Source organism: Botryllus schlosseri, chromosome 2, assembly GCF_051294905.1.
Source record: "Botryllus schlosseri isolate E-star chromosome 2, Bs_hap1, whole genome shotgun sequence".
Lineage (NCBI taxonomy): Eukaryota > Metazoa > Chordata > Ascidiacea > Stolidobranchia > Styelidae > Botryllus > Botryllus schlosseri.
Window position 1 is genome coordinate 31504633 of NC_137237.1, and position 18120 is coordinate 31522752.

At 39.9% G+C, this 18120-nt stretch overlaps 2 protein-coding genes across 17 annotated transcripts in view; both read right to left on the bottom strand.

Moving 5' to 3' along the window:
* The window catches only part of LOC145457889 (uncharacterized), a 444934-nt gene that overhangs the window by 137713 nt on the left and 289101 nt on the right, over positions 1 to 18120 (bottom strand). The gene's annotated exons all lie outside the window — the stretch shown is intronic.
* Positions 1 to 18120, bottom strand: part of LOC145457948 (uncharacterized) — a 41903-nt gene that overhangs the window by 19244 nt on the left and 4539 nt on the right. For all 14 annotated transcript variants that reach the window (XR_013921047.1, XR_013921046.1, XR_013921029.1 and 11 more), the window contains exons 2-4: positions 14070 to 14195; positions 7531 to 8991; positions 3443 to 3768 (exon numbers count right to left, since the gene is read on the bottom strand). Coding sequence is in view for 8 of the 14 variants with exons in the window: in XM_080336288.1 (XP_080192414.1) it covers positions 3443 to 3768; positions 7531 to 8991; positions 14070 to 14195 (1913 nt within the window). In the remaining 6 variants the exon portion in view is untranslated. The remainder of the gene's footprint in view (positions 1 to 3442; positions 3769 to 7530; positions 8992 to 14069; positions 14196 to 18120) is intronic.

Below are 18120 nucleotides of genomic sequence, written 5' to 3' on the forward strand. Positions count from 1 at the left end.
AGTCTGCCAGCCGTCAGTAACATCGGATGCAGCAACGAAGACATAGGTGTCGGCTTGTGACGTCATAATGAATGCTTGTCAATTGTCGATAACATCATAGTTGCACGAGAACGCACTTTACTCCATGCCATTGCTGTGTACGGTATGAAAATTCTGATGCGGCGTTTTAACACTGGCACTGTACTCGTTAACATTAAACGATACAGCTCAATTCAATCTTTAAATAGGCGATTATTATTCAACTGTTACTGTAGTAAGAGCAATATGGGCGGAGATCACGACCTGATCAATTAAAAATTCGATTTGTACCAAATGGCCAATGGTTTGACGTTTGATATATAGGTGCAGTCGTTACCAGTCCATCCGGTGTCGATCAAGTTTATCGGAATTTATTATTTTCCCATTGAAACGAATCGAATAATCGTATTAAACACTGTGCCATGCACATTGCGCCATGTCCATTACGAATTAAACTATGCAGTATGCAGTATGCACATGCACATTGCACATTTACTAGTCACAGTGAGCGATAATCCGCGAATACTAGGGTATCAAGCAGACATCAAGAATGAATTTACGAAACAGATGATTACGAATTGGAAATCGCGTATCAAATCAGTAATGTGTCTCCGACATGAATACCCTGGGGTCCTGACATCGCATCGAGTCGCTCGCACCGCAACAATAGTTCGCTGAGTGTAACGTCGTTTTGAGCTACTCTTCTGCCATACCCGATTCACGATAGAAAATCCTTGCACGGGTGTGAATGACGATCATGCGCAGCAAGGAATTCCAATTTGCATGCATAATTGCATACTCATTCACTAACACTGTCCAATTTCGCGGCCCGATTAACGAACTATCACGAAAGAACGAGTATTTGCTCATTCGATTCAGAGCAACAATGAGATGGAATTTCTCGGCTCGTGCTCGTCATATCGACAAGTGCAACGGAATCACGTTTTTATCCTCTCTCGCATTTCCCGTAATACATAGTGATCATTATTTTCGAACCGTACAATTGACCAACAAGGTCGTGCTGATGAAGAAATTGCGGGTATGCCGAATTCACAGGCATATCTAGAATACCGAGGTTCGGCATTCATGTATGAAAATTGAACATTGAACATATGACTGCTCTGCTGTTAAATCCCCAGGAACATGGTTAGTCGGATAAGGTAGCGCCAAAGAGGAAAAGATTCTAAATTTCGCGAAGGCCTGATTTTTAATTATGTGAACTCTGCAGATATGGTTGTTGCATGTATAATTAGCATCATCTGAAATACGTCGGAGCCGGAGCTACCCCTGAAATAACTAGCTCCAGCTCCGGCTCCGGCTGAATTTGATATAGAGATCCGGCTCCGGCTCCAGCTCCGGTAAAAATGCAAGGCTCCGGGGCTCCGGCTCCGGCTCCAAAGCCCTGCCTATAATACAGTAATTACGGAATAAGGGCGGCAAATACAGCCTACCCAGGTTTGACGCCTGTGTATAAACAGGGTTACTGGGTAGTTAGAATAGGTGGTGCCGAGGCAACAATTCTTATTTTTTTTGAACGATCATCGTAAAATTAAGTGAAATTAGCCATCAGTAATAACAAAGCATTTTATGAAATATATCGGAGCCGGAGCTACTGTTCACAGAACCGGCTCCAGCTCCGGATCCGGCTCCTCTTGAATTTTATTCAGAGCTCCGACTTCAGCTCCGGCTCCGGCTCCAAAGCCCTGGTTTTACCAAATGACAAAAGTCAAGTTACCGGACCAGAAAACTGCCAATTCTAGGGAAATTCACGGGAAATGATGTTGTGATGACTATAAAAAGGTCGTTTTCCCAGTCCTACTCCCTAAAGACCCGCCGGAATATTCGCATTGCAGATTTTGCGTCATTTATGGCGTTTTTTAGTTCTGCCTGTCCATTATCCTGGCTCTCAAAGCAATAAAGAAGGACGTATTCCCTAAAAGGAGGAAATTTAAGCGTTCTCGGAGGACATTTTGATTTCCTGAAAAAGTAGGACAAATCCTCCTAGAGGCGGGCATATGGTAAGATGGTAACCATACTGCCAAGTGTCAACCATATTACAGTAAGTAGGCTGCATGAGACAAGGATTAAAAACCCAAGAGCCTTCGAGACTGGTATTGGATATGTCCAGTGTCCAGTGTGGATTGTCTGCTGTGCTTATAAGTAATTTGTGAAGAGGTGTCGTGGTTCTTTTAGTGCTAACTTTGATCAAGCTATATATTGTTATCTATGATGTTCTTACAGCTATTACGAATACTAAATCTGGTTTGGCATTGGTGACGAATAATCTGCTGACGTGCGGTCTGAAACGTGTCTGGAAAGCTATTCCGCTGTTAACTTAGTGAATATGAATGCTTGGCCAATGAAAGTTGCAGAACAATCTGAAGTTCCTCCCGCGACGATTTTACCCATACGAGGTGGGTGTATCATATATGATATGACAAGTGCTGCGTGTTTTGAAAAGCTGAGACTTTTCCGATGTATTTGGTACCTTACTCAAAAATTTGTGTTCGTAAAAATAAAAAATAATGAAAATTTGGTTATCACCTAAAATTTCCAGATATTTTCCGAGTGGGAAATATTGACGGAAAATCTGCCAGAATATCAGAAGTCGACATGTACGGTATTCTGTGTAAATTTTCACCGTTTCAAACATCAAAGCGTGTTCTGGAGAGTCTTCTGAGGGGGATTTGTTAATTTTGGTCATGCTTCAGTGATTTTCAAGATCTAGGTCAAGTTCAAGTGCAAATTCAGACGGCATACGAGTCATATTCAGGTTTACTATGCCTGCAAATGATTGGATATGACATAAGAAAGCATATCGCGTTGTTTTATGCCATAAACCGGACGGCAGGGGCCGATTGCGTCTTGATAATGAACTTGACCTTGATGACCACTTACTGACCACGCCCATTTGTACATTTTATATGTAGCCTATTTTCCATTTTTGTGATCTGACGAACCGCGCGGTTTACAACCGTGGTTGACGGCTTGTTTGAAACCAGGCAGCAGTGGCTACGCACTGAAGCATCATATTTCTGTCTCTGACGCCATCCCGAGGGTCAGCCTTGAAAATTGAGAGACAGAGAGATTTTTTGGGGGAGAAAGTTTGTTTATGTAAACTTATCAAATTACCCTAGACATGTCATGGGGTGTCGATCAAGGGTGGAATCGGTAGAGGGCTATACTCCGCCCACTTTTAAACTGGAATGGCCCGGATTCAAGTCTTGGTGTGGTCACAGTGAGAATTTGAAAAGTGAAGGTCAATTCTGCAAAATATGGCCCTACCTCGTAAGGGTTTATAGGATCCAACTGTATAATTGAGAAGGCATTACATCGCAAAATGCGACGGACACGAATTTAATCAATTCAGAATACTCCTTTTTGTAGTTTTCCTACGAAGGTGCGGGATTTTGGGCATACGCACCTTTATTCGAACCTTCAGACACCGTGCAATAATCAGCAGAAGCTCTTCGTTGATCTCACATCCCGCTAATTTCAAAGAGTCGAGACTTTCATTCCTTGCTGCAAGCGATCCAACGATATGAGCTTCATCACGACTCAATGAAATACCAGATACATTGATTACAGAAAGATCTTCTATCAGATCTCCGTCGTCTGATTCATATATGGCTGTATACAATTCCATGCGAATGAATCTGTCATTCCATCTGTCCTCCCATTTATTTTTCTCGTCGAGTTGCGAACGAATTGATTGAGCGAGAAGTTGCCGTTTCTTTGTCTGATCTGACACTGTCGGGCAACAAGAAATGTAGTCATATTCATGCCGTTGTATGAAGTATTTTAAGAAGACTGACACTATGTATTTTGTCAACCACGACGAGTGAAATGATAATAATTATAGCAGTGGTTGTCAACCGGGTGGGGGCTGAATTTCCCAGTCGGGGATTTCGTAATTTAATGGAATATGTTCATTTACTAGCTCCCAACTCGATATCTGCTCACTATTTATCAGGGCTGTGGAGTCGGTGGAGTCGGAGTCGGAGTCTGGGTAATTTTCGCTTGATGGAGTCGGACTCGGAGTCGTGAAAACTATAATAGCTGGAGTCGGAGTCGGAGTCGGAGCCGTGGGGAAAATACTGACTGGAGTCGGAGTCGGAGTTTGTGAGAATGACCCTGACTTCGACTCTGACTCCGACTCCAACTTCTTCATCATGAAAACATTTGCTTTCAACGAATTTTCAATAGAATTTTTATGTACCACCAATCACTGTCATTAATAACCATACAGATCAGGTGCGGCCAGCCCGTGGCACGCAGGCCTAATTTGGCACACGAGAAGGTTAGGTGTGGCCTGCGAGGTAATTCTCGAAATTATTTATGACATCAGGTAAAATTGCAAGGCCAACCAAAATTTGATTAGCATGACCGCGAAATTTGATGATGACTAAAACAACAGTTCTGACGCATTGACGTATCCACTATCCAGGGGCCAGCCACATTTATCCCAGATCTGCGTATATGACCATAAAGTAAAATATTTCATAGCAGATTTGTTTGACTTGAAATTTTCCTCGGTACTTCGCATGATTCATTGTCACTAGATTTCTTGCATTCAGTATTTGAGCCCCCTTCTGAAAATTAGAAATACATATTATTCACAGAATTGAGTCTAACTATATTCGCAATTAGGAGATAACGTGTCGTCCAACAGCGAGATCGTCGACAAAACATTTGCACAAAATGATAGAGGCATGTTCACTGATACCGTCGATTTTGCTATGTCTAAACGTCGAATAATCCTGTTCTTGCCGAATGAGCTCAGTGGTATGCAGATGCGACGCCCAATGTATGTTAGCAGCATATTCATTCATATAATTCAGTCATTATCTTGCGAAAAAATTTCGCGCTTGGCGCGACCAGGGCCTGGTTGCGCACTGCACAGTTGCATGACATATTGTTATCAATTTTATAGCGTATTAATATAAGTCTTGTTTGCAATGTTACCTAATTCGGTTCGCTCCTATCGGACGACTAAAAAAAAAGGCTATCAATATTCCAGTTGCCCGCGCAATTGTTCGTAAATCTCATGTGTCTCTTCGGCCGAAAAAGTTGCCCACCCCTGATATATACATAAAATCAGACATTAGTTGCAAATTACAACTCAGTTGCACAGGGGAAGAAATTCGCAATATGCGTTTTTGCGATGCAGTCAAAATTGATGCAATTTTTGGAATTATACCATGAAACTGTGACATAGCAAATGCATCGGCTGGTTTTGTAAAATTGTAAAAATGATGTAAATATGACCAAACGATGCTTCCCACTTGACAAAATAAAAGATATTTATAGTGTAGCTTAGCTGTTTGGATCGAACAAATGATCAAGAGAGACTGCAAGTCCCAATCCTTGAATAATTGATTCAGTACATGTAGACTAGATATAGGCTATGGTCTTTGACTATTTAACTAAATTCCATTTATGACCAATGTATATTAGTAGTAAGAGTGTGTGTGCTTGTAATCAGTATAGTGTGCAATGGCAAAATTAGTAAGTTCAATCTCTTTATTAGTTGCTGACTCATACACAAGAGCTACACTTGGATTTTTATCTACATTTTTATTGTACAGGATTGGATATTTGCCATATTTGAATGATTCATGCATTTCAGGATATTAGAGAGTCCATGTTATAAAAACTTGGAAAAGGAAGGATATTTAGCAAATCTTTCTTTCATGTGAATTGCATAGTGGATAATTCGAGCTGTGCCACAATGAAACAATTTAGCATGCCACCATTAATCATATGTTTGCGTGTGTTTAATGGTTGTATGATAGTCATTCAACCGACAATGTGGCATATAATTTTCGAAGTAAATTGGTAATAATGCTGGAGTCGGAATAGGAGTCGGTACGTTTAAAGACCTAGGAATCGGGGTCCGAGTCGGAGTCGTTACGTTTATAAACTCAGGAGTCGGAGTCGGCGTCGGCGTCGGTATATTGAAAATGTGTGGAGTCGGAGTCGGAGCCGGAGTCGGTGGTAAAATTTACCGACTCCGCAGCCCTGCTATTTATGGCCAGACATGCTCCGTAGCTGATATCTACGATATATTTGATTATATTTATCCAGTTACCACTCATGACAGCTTCATGTAAAACTTTATCAGATTTCTGCTCCCGAATTCGGTTATCACAAATTAGCATATGATATTGCTGTATACGCTACAGACACGAACATTTGAAGATTTAGACGTCTACCAAATCTTATATGGTGCCGAAATTAATTGAGAATTATAGTTCCAACTATCCGCATCAACTGAAAACGGCATGTAGTTACTGAAAATTGACATTTCCAGGATCACGCACATTACATAGTTTGGTCGATAGAAGTCCGAAGAAGCAGGGTTGTAATGACTCGAGTCATTACTCGACTCGTATCAGACTCGACTCGAGTCAGACTCGAGTCACGAATTTTTGATGACTCGACTTGACTCGAGTCATTTTCTCAAAATGCGGAAATGACTCGACTCGACTCGAGTCAATTTGTGTATTGACTCGACTTGGACTCGAGTCATTGAGCATGACTCGAACCAAGTCATATGACTCGGGATTCAGCCGGCCAAGACCGACATTTCATTGTAATTTCGAAGAACAGTAAAGTAACCAATCTATTGGGATTACGTCTATTGGTACTGGTACTTGAAAATGCGACCAGAAACTGTTAAAAGTGAGGAAAATTAGTATATTATAAATGCGAACCATTCGATATCACCAAACAGAGTTATAAGAGTGGCTTCAACAAGACTGTAACTGGAAACTGAGCAGTCAACACAATGACTTGGACTCGGACTCGAACCTCTGCTCGATGACTTGGACTCGGACTTGACTTGGTGGTGAATTGAAAATGACTCGACTTGACTCGAGTCAAAACCGTAAAAATGAGAATGACTTGTGACTCGGAGCTTTGTGACTTGGTTACAACCCTGCGAAGAAGACAGAATCATAGAAGTCGGATAGGCTATATTGCTGGTTCCCAATTTTTTTGTCCCTATAAGGGATTCGTCGTTATGAAGCCACGCCCTGGTGTTGGGGTGCCTGAAGTTTGACCTGCAAGACAGATTCTGTGCTGTTCATAGCAGCCTCTGCACTAAATTGATCACAACGTAATGTAACAGCAAAGGTATGACTATCGAATTTGCACAATTATGATGTGGGTCTGAAAATGATGCATTCTCGAGAAGCGTTGAAATATAACGATTGTGAAGTATAAACATGTTATATTGAATATCAACTTTCATGGTGATGAGTAGCAGAGACAGTTTATGGTAATAATGTTAGTATACAACAACGCTGTGACATAGCGTTGAGAAATTACTTAAGATTACATTAAACTACCAATGACGTATATTCTGTGATTTATTGTAATTACGATATTTCAAATATATCTCCGACTTGATTGTGACGATGCGATATAAATCATTTTACATTAAACGAATGTATTCGAAAAACCATCGGTGTTGAGGTAAAATATATTTACAAGACTCCGATTACGTACCGTTGTGAAGGTCACTAGGAGATTTCATGTAAACAATGCCTGTGACAAATCTTCGAACCATGGACCATCGTTCCTCATGTAGATCTATGTCATTGAAGTGAGAGAATTCTTCGAATTCCATATCCGAAACAAAACTAGCTGCCAGAAATTCTTGCATGCTTTGATGACAGAAGAAAAATGTAAAGTCGCCTTCCATCAAGTGACGGCTGAGGACATTATTGCCAGGAACTTTTGTCATCAAGTCTTGTACTTCCGACGCGGAAACTCCAAATCGCTTCAAAACATTCTCGTCGAATACGACTATTCCATCTTTCATGCCACGGAACGCCATTGCCTTTAATTTATTGATAATTGACAAGATTTGCCTGCGATTCCGAATGTTTTCCACACTCTGAAGCACTGAGATGATGCTGTTGTATAGCTCTATCACTGTAGATGGAGGAGGCCTAGTTGTATCCCCGCCCATCACAACTGCTACAAGAATCAGGAAAATTGGCACCGATACCAGCTGTAGTAGTCTCGGTGACATAATTTCTATTGTTTTCCAAATCTGCTCTCCAGTATTCACTTTGATTAAATAGGTAAACAGTTTACGAGCGTGTTCCAGTGTGAAACCAGTCATTGTGATAATGTGCTTGGGACGGGCCAAGGCTGGTAACTCTGAGATTTTGAATTCCCGCGAGGCCACAATTATTTTTACGTGACGAAGGATGTTCCGAGCTAAGATATTGTACAAGATGGTGGACGTACTTGCTTTCTGATATGGCTTTATTTTTCGGACGCTATCCTCCTCGAAATCCCACCTTGCTTGATCAAGCCCGTCAAAAATGATAACTGCTTCAGATTGATGTTCGACTAACCATTTGAACGCTTGATTTTCGTCAGGCTCATGCTCAAAAAGACCATCAAATAAAAAATTGGATGCTTTTATGCAATTCTCTTCCTTTATTTCCTTCAACGCAATGTAATGAATCATTTTCAGTTTCGGTTCTTCGAATGAAACGCCTTCATTATTTTCTTTCACAGAAAGAATTTCAAGAGCTTTTCGTGCAATCCTACGTGTAAGAGTAGTTTTTCCCGATCCTGCCGATGCGACGACAGCAGTGACATCAACTACATCAGTTGCAGATAATTTATCCGTCTTTAATATCGATGCCATTATCTCTTCCATTGTGATCGATTTACCGTCGTTACCGCATTGATGGTGAAACCCAACTTCATGTGCCAACTGATTTCGAAAACTGCATTTTCTTGCTCCGGTATGGGTTTTGACATCTGTAGAATTTCCTACATGATGACGGCCTTTGTAATAGTCGTCCACATTAATTCTTTTCATCTGCGGATAAACTTCGAAATCCGGCTCACGCAGATTTTCATTCATGAAGTCTTCACAAATGCCACTTGCCGTTTCTTGCCAAGTATGGTCGTTTACAATCTCTATAAATTTCAGGCAATCCACTCCTGCAAAAATGAGAATCCCAATTTTAAAAACACAAATTCTGTCAAGACATTCCTGTATTCATGTGCCTCGCCACATGCATCTTCAATGGCAAACTTTCCTACCATATATATATGCATGTATACATACATTGTATAGGCCTATGAAACTGGTTCCCGACCCTTGACATATAATACGACGATAATGCCCATCTTGGATCGGTAACAGACATGGTCATTGGTCATGGTCACTCGAAATGTCGATTCGTCTCCTTAAGTATCCAATGTCTCACTGAAGTGGTCTATTAGGCATTGCAAAAGTTGGGAAAAATTAGGGCGACCGCGGCTGGAGGACATTTCGTATATATTCCAAACGTTGCGACATGAACTACTAATCACCGGTGACCGTACGCGGAACCGATATTTTAAAACCAATCGAGAGATTTTCAGTCGCCTGGCTTGTCTGTATATAGGTTTATCTGCAGTACCCATACCGACCATATATCCGCCATACAACAGACCAAGTTCGACAGCTGCCTGTATAGTCATTTTTAGGAGGAAGGAAGCAGTTACGCAAAAAAGTTGTACGTCAAAGGGTGTCAAATTGAACTTGAGTCGCGGTCCGGATTCAAACCTTTTGATGGCTTGTGGGCCAGACCAGTCAAATGATGTCAGAACGTCACTTCCACATCCATATATTTGTTTTCACTGAAATGTTTTATTCAAAGCTATACATAATAGTCTTACACACGATATCTCGGATCGTATAGGCTTCATTCCATTTTTTCGCAAATAGCAAAACTGATAAATAGACGATGACAGGCCGATTTAATACAGTTATAAGCCGCTAGAATAGTGGCTCTAACGACGATACAAGTTGGTATTACTATATGCAACTGTGGCCGCCTGACCTATGACATTAGCGCGGCTAGACAACTCAGGCATGCAGCAAGGGGAAAAGGCCTTCTTGGTACGAAGTTGCTGTGGGTTGTATTGTGTAATGTGTATTGGCCAGAGGTGGTCAAAGTAGTCGAGGAATCTACTCAAGTAGAAGTAGAAGTAGCGACGAAAAGATCTACTCAAGTACGAGTAGAAGTACTTCTTCCATAAGCAACCTAAAACTACTTGAAGTGGAAGTAGAATTGACTGACTTTAAAAATACTCAAGTATAAGTAAGTAGTTATGAAAACAATCCTAATTCGTTCACATGAATTGTAAGAAGGTGCGAATTGAGCTATGCGATAGGTGACGAGCTTGATTCATATTGATGCATACCAGCAGGTATCCAATTCTCGATAGCATAAGTATCCGTCCACATCATGGGATGAAAATGTTACTAGTGATATGGAAATGCGATGCTTATCCTCTGTTTTCTTGAACAGCACGTTTTATTATGGCGCTATTCCCCATATTATAAGGCCCATAGTTTAGTCGAAGAGCAATATGGAGAAATTGTATGAGATAAGGTGTAAACACTTTGCGCGATTAGTAAACGTTAATAAAAAATATGTTGGACCGTAAAAATGCCATATTGTGTAGCTTTATTTCCAGAAATTAAAGGCATTACTACAGTTGCTTCTATACTTCAACATGTATGTTATCCAGACAAAAGAACTGATAATAATTATAACTCAAAGTTTATGATACTGGGAATTGTAAGCGAAATATAAATACTACTTCTAAAAGCAGACCATGCATTTCATGTTTTTAGTCCAGAAAGTTTCAAAGGTGGTATGCTAAAGCAGATCTAAAACTAAAAAAGTCAGGGTCCACTTTTCCAGGTTTGAACACACCATGGGCATGCTAGATTACGATATGACAAGTAAATGCTAGATTGCGAAACATCAGTTTCAAACGTTATGATGAGCCATATATACTGTGATGAATTATTTGATATGGGCGGAGGGCGACAATGTGGTGTGAACGGAACCACGCCAACCCTCTACCTAAATTATAGCCTGTTCAACGATACTTTCATGAAATCATATTTGTCACTCCGTATCCAATGCGCGCGAAGCGCGACGAAAATTCTGGGCTTTACCAAACTTTTACGAAAATTAAATATTGATGCTCCGTGAAAACAGCCCCAAAATTCCTCAGGCTATCTTCCTGATTGGAAGATTGAACTACTTCTACTTGACAAACTGAAAATAGCGAAAAGTAAGTAAGTAGTTCACAAAATATTACGAAGTAGAAGTAGTGAAAATCAGATCTACTTGAGTAAGTACCAGAAGTAGAGGAACACTACTTGAGTACTTCGAAAAAGTAGAAGTACTTCGTTACTGACCACCTCTGGTATTGGCTGTGAGTTGTTGTGGTGTTATTATTATAATATATTCGCTCCAATCAGTGAACTGTCCAGTGTCCATATCCAGCGAAGAACCTGAAAGGAATAGTCATCCTCTTCTCCTACAGTCTCAGGTTGGCGAGGGAACGGCTACACAACCTCCGTTTGGATCGCGGTGCGGCGTTGGGCCGGCGTATGCGCTTGGAAGAGATTTCACTGTAAAAGCGGACACCGGAATTGTGTTCAATTTTTGGATCACTTTTAGTTTTTCTTTCTGGAGACCGGGGACCTTTTGAGTCAGAAGTTATACTGCCTGCGATCACATATGTTTGAATTATATTCTTTGTGTGACTAATATATTATCCATCGCCGAGATCCCGGTTTCTCGAGTAAAGCGGTGCTGGCGAACGGGTGGCATCACATGATCAATCTATCGTGTACCGGACAACTGCCGTATATTCCGAGACTTAATCAATCACTGCGATGACTAATTAGCCAATAAAAATAAATCGACGAGGCAAACGATATTTGTGGATTGATTGGCATTTAAAAAATATGGTGTTTTAAAACACTTTGTTTACAAAAATGTTATATGTTTTCAAAAAAAAAATTAAAAAAAAATGATATCTCTAAAATGTTATATTTTTTTAAGCATTTTTTAATTATGCCATAAATGCGTAAATACTTTCGAAAAAGCATGTAGTATGAGCCTACTGACGATTTTCACCCAATACACTCGATGTATAGCATTTGGAGTGGCTGGAGCCCTCGAAATCGTCGTCGGTTCAACAGTCATAGCATGCAGGAATATAGATCATTGGTACGTAATGGGTGTTCTGATGATGATAACCGCCGACCGTAAAAATACTTCATAACGATGTAGTCATGGTTAAAGATATTTTTGGTCTGTTTACGACCGATGTTTATTCTAAATTGTAGATGAAAATCCACTGTGATGTCACAATTACAGATTCGTGACGTGATGGCTAGAAAAAATTAAAAAAACATATTTGTTTTAAATTGATTTCTGTTTTGAATGCAATCTGAGTTGTGGGTGTGAGGATTGTCGTATCATAAGCTTGCGCAGAACTCACGGCTGTTGTAGGCCTACATTTTTACACCAAGTAACTTGCATAAAACGGTTTTGCATTGGCGTTTTCGCCTCTATGAATAACTATTTTGGGACCTAATGTCGATTGAAGTGAAAACACCACCCTACCATCAGATGATTCTAATGTGGCATATGAACGTTTTCAATATTTCTATTGTGAGCGATTATTTACGTGAAGTATCTCTTAATAAAAATCTCAAATTTGGCAAAAAATGTGGCCGTGGTCGACGGGTGTGACCAGCGAAGCGTATCTTCAACACCTTTGTCAATACATTATATTAAAATCGCTCTTTGTTGAAGATAACCGCTAACGAAGTTTTCAAAAGTGCAAAGGATTATTAGTAAACAATAAGTACATGTCCAGGTAGCGACACTTGAGCTTATACCAGTGAGGATGACGACATTTGTTTATGCCGTCAATTTAACATGCGAGTTCAGGTAGGAGTAACGGACCGTCTACTTCCGTAATAGTCTACTAACTGCTTGATCATGGTAAATATAGACCAGTGGTTTCCAGCCTTTTTTTGTTCGTGGCCGATTTTCCGATTTGAAAATGTTCTGATGCAAAATCTCTTAAACTACATTATAGTCTTAGTCATGCAAAAGATATAGGTCAGCAAAGATTAACGTTTAATGTAATAGTCGCAAACTATCGTGCATCTGAAGATTGTGAGTGAACTGGGAACTGGGTGAATTAAGAAGAGCCGTTTCATTTAGAAGTTGTTTCTGCGCGGCAGTCTGAATCCTGAGCTGCCGTTTATTATTGGCGCGGAAGCCTGTGTATGTCTGCATTATGGGTTATCTACGTATGCTAATCGATGTATTTCATACATGTATTCCACGACTCTAACAAAACGTCCTAGTCCAAGTGGAATATACATTTAATGTGAGTCGAGAGTAAGGAAACTTTTTGAGATGCAGAATGAAATGTTGGCAAAACAACAAGCCCAGTGCATATAGCAGGCATGGAGCAGCAAGATGCAAGCTGATATGGCACAACAGCAAAAACAACACAATAAATGAAGATATGGACGGAGTAGCACCAAGAAAATATAGTGCAGTTGAAACACAAGTCAGCCAAAGTCTGTAAGTAAGAAGGTGGGTCTACGTCCGAAACAACTGCTTAGTTTGATTTGTATGTCACGTCCAAGGAAATTTAGACAATAAGAAACAAACCGTTGATCATCACCGTTAGCTATTTATTGCATTATTGACTGTCATTATAGAGCAGGGGTCGCCAACTCAAAACGGGTCGCGGGTCACTTTTGAAAGTTCGCAGAGGCCGCGAGCCGCGAGCCGCGGGACGCGGGCCGCAGGCCCTGGGCCGCATGACTTCGATATCTTCAATGACTTCAATATCGAGATAAAAATAGGCAACGTAGTTTAACAACCACGTTTTGGAAACTATACGTCAGTGCAACGCTGTGCTCTCAAACATGGGTGACGGGCATATAGTTACCACAAAATAAATATTTAACATTAGTATTATAGTTTCTCATATTACTATCAAATGTTTATCCTTTCGCAGCCCATGTGATCAGATTCGCCGGTAGAGTTGATGCTGGAAGTGGTCACGATGGTTGGATGGACTGCGTATAAAACTGCGTATACCGTGAAAGGTATTTGCATTGTAAATGTAGGCCTACATATGGATTCCGAAGTTCAGGTTGGCTTAACATTCGCAGATCTCGACTATTAACTCACCTTTGTGTGGAGCCAATTGTCCGAGAACAGTGATATTCGTATTGTGCTGGTCTCCACTTACAACGTTTACCTGGCTGTCTTTGAAAGTTTGATTGACACGCTCTCCTTTGGTCAATATCGCAGATCCTAAACGATAAAGCAATTTTGACATGGATTGAAATGATATAATAGTATTTGTATAAAAAACGAAACAGAGGTACCGTACCATGTCATGTAATTGCAATATATGTAGACAAATGGATGGGGAGACACAGTTGTGACCCTTGTGAGCATTGATGGCTCTAAAATATGTGTATAAAGACCTTGATATGACTTATACCTAGATTTCTAGTTTTTAATAAAAGAAAAGTTACCTTTTAAATATCCAATCTCAAATGCGGAAGTTGACACTAGTACAGGGGTGGGCAATTATTTTCCTCCGCGGGCCAAATGAGTAAAATAAATACGTTGGCGGGCCGAGTGAAAAATTGTAGCTATATTCTCCAGAGTATTTTAATTTTATTTCTAAATTACATTGGTAATAAATGCTGCTCAGTGAATGTGTTGATATCAGGTAATGAGACAGTGGCGCTTAATTAAAAAATATTTATTTGCTGTCATTATTCGAAACAATGTTAAACATGATACATTTTAGCTCTCTTTAAACCCCTATCCACGTTCTTCTATTAAGACTCAAAAACAGTGGTTCCCAAACTTTTCTAGGCACGCCTGCCTTTATGATAGTGAACAATTTTGCGCCCCCTTATCATGATATCACAAAATATTAAAAGTACAACCAGAATGCTAGCAATCCCAACGGATAGTTTGATGGCATGGACGATTATGGCTGTTTATGAGAGAATTGTGAAATATCAAGTCGGACAATACACAGAGCAAAAACTATAAGCTGGTGGTATATCGCGCGAAGCGCGAAATGTTTTTTCAATAAACTCTGCTTCTCGCGACCCTTCTAATGATTTCACGTTTCTCAGTTCGAGAACCACTGCACTGAAATGTAGGCCTATATGCAATAGTACAAAGCTTATTTTAGTAGTCGCTACCTTCCGAGCAGTGTGCAGCAGCCTGAATAGCCTTTATGTTGAGCGAAGCCTGCAGCTTTTCTGAACTTCGCCGTCCCTTGACCGAGTGTTGCGTGATTTTGTCATAAAACCGACTTTAATTAAAATCCTTAATCCCTGACTCCAGTATGCGAACATTTAGTGCTCTAAATTCTAAACTTAAATCTTCTTTGAATTCCAGTTTTCGGCTTTCTTTTTTTGGCATGCCCGTTAATCCTTTAGGGGAAATAGATATGATGAGTCATATAGTAATCGCGAGCAGTGATTGACTTGTTTTACGGATTGGGATTGGGATTTGGAAACATCACGTAACAAATTGAAACATACCTTATAATGCGCAATGTGGCAATGACAACAAGGAAGGTTCGAACTTAACTATGTGGAAAGAGTGATTTCTTGTGAATTCAATTGCTACTCATACTTTGCCTAATTAACTTTCTTAGGGTACGCCACGTAGGCTAATCTTGGCATATCAATGAAAAGACTTCAAAGTATACGAATTTCCTGTTCATTTGATACAGGCTATGGTTTTAGTCATTCAAAAAGCAAGTTTTATGTTTTGAATTCCAAGCATCCTTTCGCGGGCCGCACAGAATAGCTTGGCGGGCCACATTTGGCCCGCGGGCCGCATTTTGTCCAGGCCTGCACTAGTACTAAGCGACTAATCTTCACACGCATGCGACAAATTCATTCTTTATTTAAAAATATATAGCATTTGTTAGAAATTACAAGATAAAACGGAATTCATGTAAGGAATTCCCCTAAATTAGATGGCCTGGTTTGTCGAGACCGAGACGACCTGTCTCATAGCTTTCCATATTGAGACAACATTAGTTTTAATTACCGTCCACATCACGCTGATATATCGGAGTGGGTCTATATCTTACAAAAAGCACGGAGCTAAAGTGGGCCGTGCTAAAAGTCGGCAGCTCAGGAATCATGAAAACGAATATTGGCCAGGTGAAAAATGTCTAATGCAATGCTTTTCAACGTTTTTTTTTAGAACAATCTTCAATTTTCTGTTACAAGAATTGCATCCGCACAAACTAACCGAAAAAATTAATTACACAAAAATAAAATGTAGCGAATTAACACTTTCTATTCAAATGTCCAACGTCTCTGATGGGCTGCTGATCGATTAAAAAATGCTTGCTGACTGACATCGTTTACACCAGTATAGGACACAAAGGCTCCGGAGGATGCTGCTCACCGAAGGGGTTAATAATCCATAGCTTTGTTATCAAGTTTTTTGGCTGATAGCTTAAAAATATACTTCAAACTATATATCAAACAGAGTGGTAAAATGAGAGCTCGCCACCTTCATGATACTTCAACTTGTGCTATGTTTATTTCCCATTTCGCTGACACAGGGGTACTCAAACTTTCTTCGACACGTCGTATCAAAAAATGTTAAATGTTAAGCAACAACAATGTTTGCAATCCCAACGCATTAAGTGGTCGCATGGAAGGTGTTATTGGTGTTGAGATACGTCTCAAATGTGCTGAAATTAGGACTATATACATAGCAATAATTATGAGCTAGAGGTTTTCTTAAACATAACCATGAGCAAATGGTAGCACGTAGCACATATATATGCTATTTTAGCGATTTTTGTGCCTATTGCCTTCTATTATCCTATTTGAGCTTAGCTCAAACGTACCTGATCATTAGCTAAATCAAAAACCAATGGCACAGCTGCAAGCATTCACCAGTTGCACTAATCAGAAGTTGTCCCTGAATGAAGTGTACGGTTCTGTATCAGCACCAGTGTATGGATGGTACTACGCAATTATCACATTTAAAATCGACATATAATAAGATCAATGCAACTGTCTAAACTTGGACGTTTCAGCACGAATAAAAGTCATTTCGAGTTCAAGAAGCATCATATCTCTCAAACGGCTTCGCGGCTCACCTCAGATGATTTCACGCCCCCAGTTTAAGAACCACTGCCCTAACACTAAGGAAGACAAATTTCCATTTAAATAATTTGTTGCAAATTTGAGTCGATACCAATATCCGATACTATATTCATGCCTCGTGCCGTTCGAATACACTAACACGAAATTATGATGATTGTTGAACGAAAGAAGAAGGTGTATTGTACGCCATTTCCCCACGTGTCATTGGCTAAAACGTGCTCATTCAGAGTATATCTGCTATCATACTCCCGACTTGAAACAGAAATTTGATACGTAATAATATTATTTTGCAAATATAAACTCACTAAAGCTGTTGCGAGAAAACATTATGGTATTAGCTACGCTAATAACAACAACTTTCTACAAATGTATGACAATGGCAAAAGTTTAGAGCCACTGTATTGAATATCTCATCTACTTTGTTTGAATTAATACGCGTCGAAAAGGTAAGTAATATATATAATTTTCATCCGTGCTCATCCGCGCCACGTTTGTCATTCGCACTGATTTTTTTAATCCGCACAAGTGCATACCATCCTTGAGGTTGAAAAGCACTTGTCAAATGTATTCGACACCCTATGATCACTAAAACAACAACAACAATAACAACCACGGCGTACTGTGTTATTTTGTTTATCCGAACAGGAATAAAATTGTGTAGGCCTACTTGTTTTCAGTTATTGGGATAATAAAAAACATTCACGTCATACAGTCAAAGTCAGTATTAGTCATACAGTCATACAGTAGTGATGTAGTCATAGTAGCAGTTTAGAAAGTATTACAGTCATACAACACGAGTAAGAACATCCACCGACTGCAATCTTATTTTATGTCTAGTTTACCTGTCTAGCCGACGAATCGAGCCACTGGTACAGCTATGCGCAATTCTTATGACTTAATATCGATTTGAGATAAGCTATTTTTGGAAATTTTGTGAGTATCTCACACCCTAATAATTTCAAGGACGTTTTTCATAAATGCAACTTTTTAGTGCAACTTCTGTCAAAAATAAATGCAACTACTTTCCACGGATCTGACTGCAACAAAAACGTGCCTAGTTATGAGTCATA